This window comes from Tenrec ecaudatus, chromosome 4 (genome assembly GCF_050624435.1).
Source record: "Tenrec ecaudatus isolate mTenEca1 chromosome 4, mTenEca1.hap1, whole genome shotgun sequence".
Lineage (NCBI taxonomy): Eukaryota > Metazoa > Chordata > Mammalia > Afrosoricida > Tenrecidae > Tenrec > Tenrec ecaudatus.
The window spans coordinates 5548245-5560406 of record NC_134533.1 but is presented as its reverse complement, the minus strand read 5'-3'; the positions used below and the strand labels follow the sequence as shown (position 1 = coordinate 5560406).

Here is a 12162-nt window from a genome sequence, read left to right as displayed (position 1 = left end):
AGCAGTGGTTCTCAACCTGTGGGTCATGACCCCTTTGGTGGGGGTCAAACGATCCTTTCACAGGGTCACCCGATTCATAATAGTAGCAAAATGACAGTGATGAAGTAGCAAGGAAAATAATCTTATGGTTGGGGGTCGCCACCACGAGAGGCACTGTATGAACGGGTCGCGGCATTAGGAAGGTTGAGAACCACTGCTGTAGACAGCCGCAGTGAGTCAGAATCCACTCGGTCCACAGCAGTGTCCTTTCCCAGGGCCCTCCCCTCCCCAAGCCAAATCCACTGCTTTGGGTTGGTTTAGATTCCTGGCTGATCATGTGTTATATGAGTGAAGCTGGCCCTGCAGAGGGTTCTCTGGACGGACGTCTTTACCGGGGGCCGTGGTGATGGTGTTTACGGTAACCCTGGTGGTGGTGTGGTTACTTTTGGGCTGCTGGACAGTATGGCCAGGGAGGCCCTTGGTGTCCTCATTGAAGTGGCCTGAGCCACAGCTGTCATGGGTCCGAGACAGGAAGGCGATGGGTCCTCTCTGCAGAGCAGCGGCCACTCCGCCGGAGCCTCCGATGGGAAGATCCAGAGTGGAGGGACGAGGTGGATGTGGTGACCAGTGTGGTGGCCTGGCCAGAGGTTCTCACGGTGCCCTCTGTCCCCGTAGCCTCGCCGTTCCTGCTGTTTGCCAACCGTCGGGACGTGCGGCTAGTGGACGCTGGTGGTGTCAAGCTGGAGTCGAGCATCGTGGTCAGTGGGCTGGAAGACGCGGCCGCCGTGGACTTCCAGTTCTCCAAGGGCACCGTGTACTGGACAGACGTGAGTGACGAGGCGATCAAGAAGACCTTGCTGAACCAGACGGGGGCCGCCATGCAGACGGTGGTCATCTCGGGCCTGGTCTCACCCGACGGCCTGGCCTGCGACTGGGTGGGGAAGAAGCTCTACTGGACGGACTCAGAGGCCAACCGCGTCGAGGTGGCCGACCTCAACGGGACGTCACGCAAGGTGCTCTTTTGGCAGGATCTGGACCAGCCCCGGGCCATCGCCCTGGACCCCGCCCATGGGTAAGCCAGCACCCTTGGCAGGGAGTTTGGGGGCCAGGAATTCCCCCCACACACACCTTTCCATTTCAGGGGCCTCGATTGATGTCACAGCAAAGACGTAGCTGTCTTAAGGTGCACTCGCCTCTCCCAGGTGCCCGGGGTCCAGAGTTCTCCCTCATTAGCCCTTCCCAGGTGTCCAGTCCAACATGCTGCACCCTCACCTTTCCACTAGCTGTTGTCAGTGTGTCCTTTAAGATGTTCCCGTGGCCGAGACCCCGAAGGGGATGGCCTGCTAGTGTGTGTGTGTGTGTGTATGTGTGTGTGTGTGTGTGTGTGTGTGTGTGTGTGGTAGGCATGTGTGATGGGTGTGTGGATGCCATGGGGGTACCAGCCCCCACGAATGGGTCCAAGGGGCGGTTGTGTAATTGAGGGGTAAAATTAAAGAGACAACAGACAAGATAAGGCATGTCATTGCTCACCTCCCAGATGTCCATGATCTCAGCAGCCAGGTCCGTGCAGAGAGAGAATCTATTTCCAACCAAGGCTTATATACACTTCGGGGGTGTGCAAGCCCCCTAATTACAGGTAACAGGGAGGGTTTGTACAGTAGGCATACATGCAACGAGGGGGCCGAGCTAGGGGCTGTACATGCAATAGGAAGGGGACACTAGGGTAAGGTGACCAGATTTTAACACTGGTAAAGCGGGACACCATTGATAAAATTCATATCCTGGTAAAAATGCCACATGGCAGCCGAAAACCGTATGCATTGTCATGCATTCTTTCAAAAAATTGGGACTTTTTAAAACGCCATGGGACACGGCACAAATTGTTAAAAATCGGGACGTCTGGTCACCTTACCCTAGGGGGGTACCTGTGACAAGATGGACAGACTCTAGATTCAAGATGGCAGCCTAACCTTGGTCCTCTGTGAGTTAGCTTGACCTTGTCTCTGGGCTCTCCTTCAGGGGAACAATCCGCTCTCCTTATCAGCAGGGAGTGGGCCCCACCTAGGACGGGCAGACCGTAGGGTCTGATTGGTCTAGATGGCTGATACCCTCAGAGAGATAACCTCTAAGCAGTTGACCTCCAAGTATACAGTCCTTGACCAAGTGTTAGTAAGCAGCGTCTTAGGTTTCTCAGGTGGGAAATACCTCGGTTCTTGGCTTTGCATGAGAGACACTGAAGTGGGTTTTACAAAGGACAAAAGTAATTTCAGGTTTTACAGTCACTGAACACAGGCCCCCTCGAGGGACTGTGCACCCACACACGGGGACCAGAGACTGCCGCGGCCCAGCGGAGCAGAACGCAGAGCAGCAGCCGAAAAAGGGCAGTGGGTCTCCAGGTTCCAGCCTTTAGGGCCTTCTGCTGGGAGGCATGGTCAACCGTACTGGTTGACCCCATTGGCTGAATTAAGCCCACCTGGCCTAGTTTGGGCCCTCCCAGGTGTACCGCCTACCTGGCTGGGGCTTGAATTTGTAGCATGCCCAGTTAGTCTTTATGGCTGGCTAAGGGGTGGGCGGGTTGGCTCTGACTCTCTGTAGTAACTGTAAGGGTCTTTAGACACGGAGAGGGTCAACCCCGTCCCTGTCTCTACCTACCTAACCTTTCTGTATCCCACAGTGAGGGAGGGGGTGGTGGTGGTGGTGGTGGTGGTGGTGGTGTGTGTGTGAGAGAGAGAGAGACACAGAGAGAGAGAGAGAGAGAGAGAGAGAGAGACGTGCGTGTGATGTATGTGTGTGTCCCATAGAAGCAAGACACCCAAAACATTGACCCAAAGCAGACGCTTGGCACCCGGCTTTCTTGCTGGGAGTGCACATCACCCTGGGACACGCAAGTGCTGATGGCGTCGGGCGGGAGGGAGACAGGTGAGCAGGGTCGGTGTGGTGAGGACCCCTGGCCCTGAGTCCTGGCTGCAGTTGCTCCTCGGGGACCAGTGAAAGCCAGAGTCAGGCGCAGGCCTGCTTGACGTGCTGAATGTCCCTTTCCTGGAATAATCAGGGTCACAGTCAGCTCCCTACAGATGCCCACGGTGCAGCTCTTCCCCAGAAGTGGGTCTCCCACCCCCACCCCGGTGGTAGGGGCCAGGCCCATGGCTCAGACTCACACTGTGCTGGGGAACCCGTCCCCGCCAGCTGGCTGCTGCCCCGGGCCAGCTTGCAACCGCCCGTTTAAGGGAGGCAGTGAAACTCCAGGGAGGAATGCAAGTTATGCTCTGAGAGGAGACGGGGGCCCGGGCCCCCGGGTTCCGGCCTCTCCACTGGCCGCAGGGAGCTATTGGAAGGCCAGGTGCAGCTCATGGACGCTCGATCTCCTGGTCCTTCTGATTGGCCGCTGGAGGACCACCGAGCCCACCCCCAAGGCCTCTGCTGAGTGTGGGCAGCCTTGGTGGTCCGAGGCCTGATGGGGAACACTCAGAGCACCCTGGTCCTGACCAGCTGCCCCTGCTCTGCTCCCAGGTGGCCATGAGTCATGATGGCCTGGGCAAGTCAGCCTCAGTCTCCCTTTCTGTGTGATGGCAGTGAGACTATGGTGGCGGGGCGGGGCAGCCCTCCAGAGAATAGCAGGGCACCCCCCACCCTTTACTGCAGAAAACAGGGCTGTCGCACCCTTGAATGGAGCTGCAAGGAGAACCCAGTGTTTGTCCCCAGCCTCCAGCTGAGGCCTGGAGAGCTGGCTAGTCACCGGACATCAGAGGCAGGTCCAGCCTACCTGCCAGATGCCCGAGCTGCAGCCTGCTGCCCTGCTCATGAGGTCGTGGCTGGCTGGCAGCGGATCAAAGCAGACAGCTTCTTCTAGGAAGTGGACATTTCTCATGGCCCTCAGAGGCCGCTCTCCTTGTTAAAACCTGGAGGGCCTGCCTAAACAAAAGCATGCCACCCACAGCCCTGCCGCCCGGGGCAGCTGCTGTCACCCTCACGGCCACGACGCCCTGTGCTCAGGACTTTAGCTCCTCTTAGGGTTTCAAGGAACCTTGGTGGCATAGTGGTTAAACACTCGATTGTGAACCGAAAGTTTGGCAGTTCAAACCCACCAGATGCTCCGAAAGTGGCCGCCTGCTTCCGTAAGGAACCCGGTCTTGGAGACCCTCTGGAGGGGCAGTTCTCTGTCCTGGAGGGTCACTGTGAGTCCCGATTGACTCGACAGCAGCAGGTTCTTCCTGATTTCCATTTGCAAAAACCAGCCACAACCCAAAGAGTCCTAAATGGACGGGGTGCTGCACCCCCATTGAAGCACGAAGAAGGGGCACCACCATGTGGTTGTTGGGCGCAGGTCTGACTCACAACATGAAACGCTGCACCCGCTTCACAACTGTTACTGTATTTGAGCTCATTGTTGCGGCCGCCCTGTCAGTCTGCCTCCCTGAGGGCCTTCCTCTCGTCCGCCGCTGGCCCGCCGCTAAACCGAGCACGAGGAGGCCCTTTTCCAAGGACTGGGCTCTCTTGACCGTGGGTCCAAATTACGTGAGACAAAACCTCACCATCATCGCTTCTAAGGTTTTCCTGCCAGCCCACGGTCCTTTCCCTCTTCGTCGCCGACACCAGAATTCTGTGGCCACCCATTCTTCTCCGGCCTTCCTGGTTCACCAACATTCATGGGGAGAGGAGGCCAGTGGCCACGCCATGACTTGGCTCAGGGGCACCTTCGTCTTCAGTGCTTGTCAGGAGGCATCGTGCGGCAGGCATGCCCAACGCTAGGGGTGGCGGGCAGCCCCGGCGGCATTGTGGCTACGCATTGGGCTGCTTACTTACCCCAGGGTCCACGGGTTGAAACGACCAGCCGTTCCCCGTCCCAAACTCACAGGGGCAGTTCTACCCTGTCCTGTAGGGTGGCTAGGCGCTGGCACGGCAAACCCGCCGCCAGGGGCTCTGAGATGAGGGGGTGAAGCCCAGGGCACTCGGGGCAGCAAGATGATTGCGTGTGCTGTGGTTAGGTTCCGACGCCGAGTGACCCGAGCTCGGTACAACAGAACCAAACACTGCCTGGTCCTGCGCCCGCCTCCCAAGCCTTGTTGGCTTGTAGGGCATCCCTGACATCACGCACGTGCCAGGCCCTCCAGGACAGAGTAGAACTGCCCCCTCCCCACGGGGTTTCCAAGCCCGCCCATCTTTATTGAAGCCGTCAGCCTCATCCTGCTCCTGTGCGAACTTTGGTGGGCTCAAATTGCTGACCTTTTGGTTAGAATTCAAGCACTTAACCCTGTGCCCCCAGGGCTCGTTGAAGTCCGAAGAGGCGCTAACGCTGCTGGGACTCTGTGGTAATACTGGGGCCCCTGTCTTGACTGGGCTTTGGTTAGTAATAAAGTATCCGTGTTGGGCCCTTCATGGCAACAAATGGGTCCCAGGAAGGCTGCGTGTGAGTTACAGGAGAAACCACCTGTGGGCCACAGGCACGGACCGCACACTCTGCCCTCTGCCCCATGTTTTTGTAAACCTCAAACTGCCCTAGGAAATAGTCAATCATTTCAAGGGAGAAAGAAAAAAGACCGATATTGGTATTCAGTAAAGAGCTGGGGGGTCTGAGGAGGCTCCGCAAATCTGATGGACAGCCCCCATTCTCTTAAATTCCATTATTCTCCCCCCTCCCCCAGACCCCCCAAATGAACTTTTGAAGCTTCCTTGTACTGTGGAGTGAGAACGGGCTGACCAAGAGCCTGCTTGAAGTGCCCAACACTGTTTCAGCATGGGGGTATCACTCGACTGCTGAAGCTGTCCTCCAGCTCCTATTCATTGGTCCTCCCCTGGGGTGAGGCTGTGGGCTGATTCTGTGGGCTGATTCAGTGTCCTGGTCCCGTCCACCTGTGGGGAAGCAGGTTTGTGAATTTCTTCTCTCCCCTCCCCCCCAGGTACATGTACTGGACCGACTGGGGTGAGATGCCCCGGATCGAGCGGGCAGGCATGGACGGCAGTACCCGGAGAGTCATTGTGGACTCCGACATTTACTGGCCCAACGGGCTGACCATCGATCTGGATGAGCACAAGCTGTACTGGGCCGACGCCAAGCTGAGCTTCATCCACCGGGCCAACCTCGACGGCTCCTTCCGGTGAGTTCTGGCCCCAGGTGGTTGGTGGGGGGGGCACCTTCCGGCTACCTTGCACCCCTGTACCCACCCTCCAAGACCTCAGCCAGTCTGAGCCGGCCATCCCACAGTCCCTTCCTAGTGTCCCTTCTCTGAGACCCTTGGGGCCTGGTGTGCACTAGAATTCAGACTTTTTGAGACCTTGGGCCCACACGCGGTGTCTCACTCCCCACTCGGGCACCTGCGGGTTTCTGAGTGTTCACTCCAGAGAGGTGCTGGTGGCTAGGTGCTGGCTGGCTAGATCGACAGATGATATACATGGATAGATGTAAAAATAAGTAGATGTTGGGTGATGGATGATGGAAAGTGGGTGAATGGATGATAGGTAGATGGTTAGATGAATAAATAGATCATGAATGGATAGATGATAGATGGATGGGTAGATGAATGGATACATATGCTAGATGCATACATAGATGTGTGGATAGATATAGATGGTTGCATAGATGTGGATGGATGGATGACGGGTGAGTGGATAAAGAGATAATGAGTATATGGCTAAATGGAGGATGATGGGTGGGGAGTGGATGGATGGATGAATGGCTGGATAGATGATTGATGGATAGATGATTTGTGAAGGTGGGTGGATGGCTAGATAGAGATTGGATGGATGGTTGGCTGCATGATGATGCATAGGTGGGTGGATGGATGGATAGATGATGGATGGGTGATTGGGTGGATGGATAGATGGATAGGTAGATAGATGATGGATGGATGATTCATGGAGGTGGATGGATTGATGGATGGATGGATGGATGATTCATGGAGGTGGGTGGATGGCTAGATAGAGGATGGATGGATGGATGATGGATGCGTGGGTAGAAGTATAGATGGTAGATGGACGAATGGCTAGATGACGATTCACATCTAGGTGAATGGATGGATGGGTAGACAGACAACTGCTGAGTTGACTGACTCGTGCTGACAGGACAAAACCTATGTGGTCTTTCATGGCCCTCGCGTTCACCTGCGTTCATGAGCCGATCGTGGCAGTGGTTGGAAGCCTATATCTCACAGAGGGTCTCCCTCGCCCTCAGTGGGCCCCCCCACCTTATCTTAGTGTCCTCAGACTGCACAAAAACAGGTTTCCTCAGCTGGGCACCGTCCTTACTGCTCATGCACTGGCATCGAGCACGTCCCCAGGACAGAGAACCGCTGCCCCGTGGCTTCCAAGGCTGAATGTCTCTGCGAGCAGATAGCCTTGTCTTTCTCCAGCTGGGCACGGTCACTACCAGGAAAAGCAGAGCTGCTTCTGCGTGGAGGACACGCAGTCGGCAACAGTGGAGTACACGCCAGCCCCACTTGCACTGGGTTGTGAATGAACAGGAGGGGGACTAGTACCGGGAACTGGCTACCTGCCCCTGGGTGTGTCTGCCCTGCCCCTTCTCCTCGCCGTCTCACTTTGCCAGGTGCCGCTGTTCTTTTGACAGGTTGGACAGGCACAGAATCGACCGATGGCCCCACTGCCCTTTGCGCATGACTTGGGGGGGCTCTCCCTGCCGCTGCCTTTGACAGGGGCACCACACACCTTGGTAGAGATTTCAGGGCAACATCTGTGGGGGTGTGGCTCCAGGGACACCCTCCCTGGGCTGGCTGGACCCATTCCTGGTGCTCTTGTGTGGTTGGGTGTAGCTGGACCAGCAGTGGGACACAGGCTCTGGTGCCCAGGGGGTCAGGCAGGGCTCTGACAGCGGCTCCTCTTGGTGCCCCCACAGGCAGAAGGTGGTGGAGGGCAGCTTGACGCACCCCTTTGCGCTGACACTCTCTGGGGACACGCTGTTCTGGACGGACTGGCAGACCCGCTCCATCCACTCCTGCAACAAGAAGACGGGCGAGAAGCGCAGAGAGATCCTGAACTCCCTCTACTCGCCCATGGACATCCAGGTGCTCAGCTCGGAGCGCCAGCCCCACTGTGAGTGCCCGCTGGCCGCCAGGAGGGACTCTCGCTGGAGTCAGGGTGTGCAGAGCTCAAGGGGGGCTGTCTTCAGACCTAGCAATGGATTTCCCCCCTCCCATGCAAGGCCCACCAGCAATGATGCACATGCTGACTTGGGCAATATGGCAGGTCTGGTGCCAGTCCCCTGAAATAATAGCGGGTCCGCGTGGGGCCCGTGAGTGTTTCATTTTCCCCGCGCTTGTAAAAGTCGTGCTGGCACCTATAAAGTGCACGGGAGAAGACAAAAGCCTAACTCACTGCCTTCAGTTAGTATGGACTCGTCGCGACCCTGCAGGGCAGGCTAGAGTTTCTGAGACTCTGTTTACGGGATGCTGGTGTTTTTGAACTTCAGCCCTGGTGGTGAGCAGCCCGGCACGTAACCACTCCGCCACCAGGGCGCCTGCCCTAAATCCTGGGGAGCCTGGCTCTGCTTTGCCCAGAGTCAGCGTCAACGCCTGGATGACAGAGGGGCTTTGCTTTCCAGCCCCGCGTTTGCCCCAGACAGAGTGGGGTGCCAGAAACAATTGGGGTGGGGGCTCAGGGGGAAGCTCAACCCCACACCCCAGGCACGTCTGAGCCGGTGCCACTGAAGCCACATGGCTAAACGCCCAGGGCCCCTGACTCAAGGAGCCCGCCAGCCTGTTGACCTGGCCGTGTGTCCTGCTGTGGGAGCCCTGGGCTAGGTCTGGGTCAATGCCCTTGGATGGAGGGGTCTTTCTTCAGGAAAGGGAGGGCTTTCATGCTGAAGGATTTTTTGGGGAGGGGCAGTGCAGGAAGATGCTGCTGGGAACACAGTGAAGGCATGGCTGGGTCTCGTGGGTGGTGGGTATGGTCACAGTGTGCGCAGAGAAACTAGAGAGCACCCAGCAGGCCTGAAGGCCTGGGAGGAGGGTGGCTGGCCATGATGGGGGGAGGGAACCACAGGAAAGGGTCCTGATGATAAGTGGGGAGGGCATGTGGGGGGTGGGAGGTGGCCTCCCTTGGAGACAGTCAGCCGTTCTGGAACCTTCCATCACCCTGCCTTGGCTTCCCCAGACCCCACACCGTGTGAGGAGGACAACGGCGGCTGCTCCCACCTCTGTCTGCTGTCCCCCCTGGAGCCTTTCTACACGTGCGCCTGCCCCACCGGGGTGCAGCTCCAGGACAACGGCAAGACATGCAAGGCAGGTAAGGTGCCACAGGTGAGCAGGGGGGCGGGCAGGTGCTGGGCGAGAACCTCCAGTGGTGGCTTTCGCCGGATAGTCTGGGTGGCAGTTATCCTCATGTGGCAGCATGAGCTGGGTTCTGAGTCAACCTCCTTGAAGAGTCAGGTTCCCTGCCTACACTGTTTTCATGACGACTGATAGAGTCGCATGCTGCCCAGCTAGTGGGGATCGCAATGTCAGTTTCTGCTGGTGTGAACACGGAAACGGAACCCTTTTGGGTTGCGAAGGACAGTGAACCCAGTGAAACAAGACGTGACCCCGCAACCCCACTACCCCTAATGTGTGCATTCCCTCTTCTGCCTTACTGGGCCCTGAGGTCCTCCTGGGACACGCGTGTTCTACTTGGTGACAGGTGTCAGACAGGAAGTAGGCAGGCACACAGATTAGTAACATTATAAACCAGGATGAGGATAGTGAATTAGGTCAATCCAAGATGCTATAGAAAAATCCAGAAAAAAAAATAGTCCGGGAGAAGGAAGGGGGGACAGGGTTCCAGAACAGAATGCCTAGTTCTCATGGAATCCAGAATCTCTGGAGCCATAGAGGCTGGAGGAAGTCCTGTGAAATAATTGCCCCAAGAGGTTCTTTGGCCCTTACACCAAAACTCTCTCCGGAAGCGTTCTTAAAGACAAACAGCCGTCTAGCTGAACAGCTAAGGACGTTTGCCCCTGCCTTGTCAGGCCCAAGCGGACAGAGGCAACTTAAAAGGCTAGACAGGAAGCGAAGGGGGCAGGCAGGGTAGGTTCAGGGACAGAACAACTCCGAAAAGGTGGCGAGCCTGGTCCGTAGTGCAGGCACTGTAATTGGAGCTCTGGGCTGGTCCGCCTTTGGTTAAGCCAGAGAATCAAGTTCCTTGGGCACATGTTGAGTGTGCTGGGGTGCAGCAGAGAGGGCCCGGGGGCTTCAGAGCTTGTCCAAGGGGCTGCTTGTCCAGGGGCTGGGGGTTGCAGCATTCCCCTGTGCAGCCTAGCTTGGGGCGCTTGCCGGCCTCTGGTCCCAGTGTTGCTGGCCCCCCAGCCTCACCTACGGGCCTTAACCGGTGGCTTAGCAGCCAGCCCTGCCCTTCCGGCCGGAAGCGTTTCCAGGCCAGAGCTGCTGGGCGATAGGTGCTGACAACGCAGCTCCTCAGATTTCCCACCATCCTCCCTGGCCTTGGAGGATCTGCCTACACCCCCCCCCCAACACACACACACACCCCTCCCCCGCTTCCCCCGCCCAGCCGGGAAGGACACTTTCACAAACCCCTCGCAGTGGAGCATGCCAAGCTTGCAGAAGAAAAACGTTTTTGTTTTCGTTGGAGAGGCCTGGCTTGAGTGGAAGTGTGGGCCGGGCCAGGCTGTGCTGGGGCCCCCACTGTGGATGATGGGGTGGGGGCGAGGCTGGGGGATTTCCACATGGCTTCCACCTCTCTGCTCTCCTCCAGATGCCCTGACAGGGAAGGGGTGCAGTGGGGAGGGGGTGCTGTGTGTCAAAAGGAGGAACAAGCTCCCAGAAGAGACCGAAGGACAGGACCTGGAGCCTTGCTTTGCATGAGAATGGGACCCTTCTAGAGTTAATCCCTCCCCCTTTTCTTTTGTTACAAGACAGGTTCCCAACTTGGCCTCTTGGCGGCTCCCACAAAGAACCCAACTTGCTGCCCTGGTGTTGGTTCCGACCCGTGGCGATCTGGTGTGCGCCAGTAGAGGGGGCCCCACTGTGTGTTCAGTGGCTGATTTTTTTCAGGGGAAGGTCGGCCTTTCCTTAGAGACTCTACTAGGTGGTCTCTGCCCCCGACCTTTTACCCTACCCCGATCCCACCCAGGGGTCCCAGGCCTGCTGCCCTACATGGGTCCTTAGCTGGCTGAGTGGGGGCTGCTAATGGCCTCTTGGTATCCCCCAGCTGCTGGCCCCTCTCTTCAAAGGACTGTTGATGGACGGGGTTCTGAGTTTTGTCTCTGCCTCTCTCAGTCCAGACCCGTGGGAAGTGGATGCTCCCTCCCGCGGGTCTGTTTGGAGGCACACACGTACCCCACAGACCCTTCACGGGCGAGTTGGCGAGGGGGTGTGCTGTGCGTGAGGCAATGGCGAGCACTTCAGCCTTCACTGAAGAAGGGACCATACCGGGACGTTTAGGGAGCGTCACACCTGCCCTCTGGCTTTAATCCCTTGTCACAAGATGTCATGCAAACGCACCCACTGCCGGCAAGGTGATTCTGACTCTTAGCAACTCCATAGGACAGAGAACAGCTGTCCCCCAGGTTCCCAGGGGTGCAGCCTTGATAGGAGCAGGTGGCCTCCCCTTTCTCCTGTGGGGCGGCTGGGCGGGTTTGAACTGCTGACCGTGCAGTGAGCAGTCCAACTCTTCACCACTTGCTCCCAGGACTCCATTGTAGGACACTGTAGGTCCCACAGGACTGCCCCGGGGGTTCCTGAGACCGTCACTCTTCACAGGACTAGGACGTCCCATCGTTCTCCTTCGGAGCGTCTGCTCTTGCTGTTAGCAGCCAGCTCGGAACCACGACGCCACCAGGGACCTGCGAGGGTTAAAAAAGCCAAACCCACTGCCATCGAATTGATTCTGACTTAGTCACCCTGCAGGACAGCTTATGGATTTCTGAGCTTGTGCCCCTTTCCTGGAGCAGAAAGTCTGAGGTCTCTCTAGTGGAGCAGCTGGTGGGTTTGAACCACTGGTCTTGCAGTTTAAAGCCCCACGTGTAACCCACTGTGCTACCAGGCTTTCCAAGGTGCGTAGGTGCAGGTTAAGAAAACCAACTGCCATCAAGTTGACTCCACCTGCTAGTGACCCTCCTGCTCAGAATAGAGCTGCCCATGCGTGTCGAGGCTGTACAGCTCTACGGGGCAGACTTCCTCATTTCTCTCCCATGGACCGGCTGCTGGGTTCAGCCACCCAGCTCTGCAGTTCACAGCCCAG

At 57.4% G+C, this 12162-nt stretch overlaps 1 protein-coding gene across 1 annotated transcript in view; it reads left to right on the top strand.

Annotated features, from left to right (window-relative positions):
* Positions 1–12162, top strand: part of LRP5 (LDL receptor related protein 5) — a 93703-nt gene that overhangs the window by 38757 nt on the left and 42784 nt on the right. The window contains exons 2-5 of the mRNA XM_075545254.1: positions 655–1051; positions 5877–6074; positions 7826–8022; positions 9082–9213. Of these exons, the coding sequence (XP_075401369.1) occupies positions 655–1051; positions 5877–6074; positions 7826–8022; positions 9082–9213 (924 nt within the window). The remainder of the gene's footprint in view (positions 1–654; positions 1052–5876; positions 6075–7825; positions 8023–9081; positions 9214–12162) is intronic.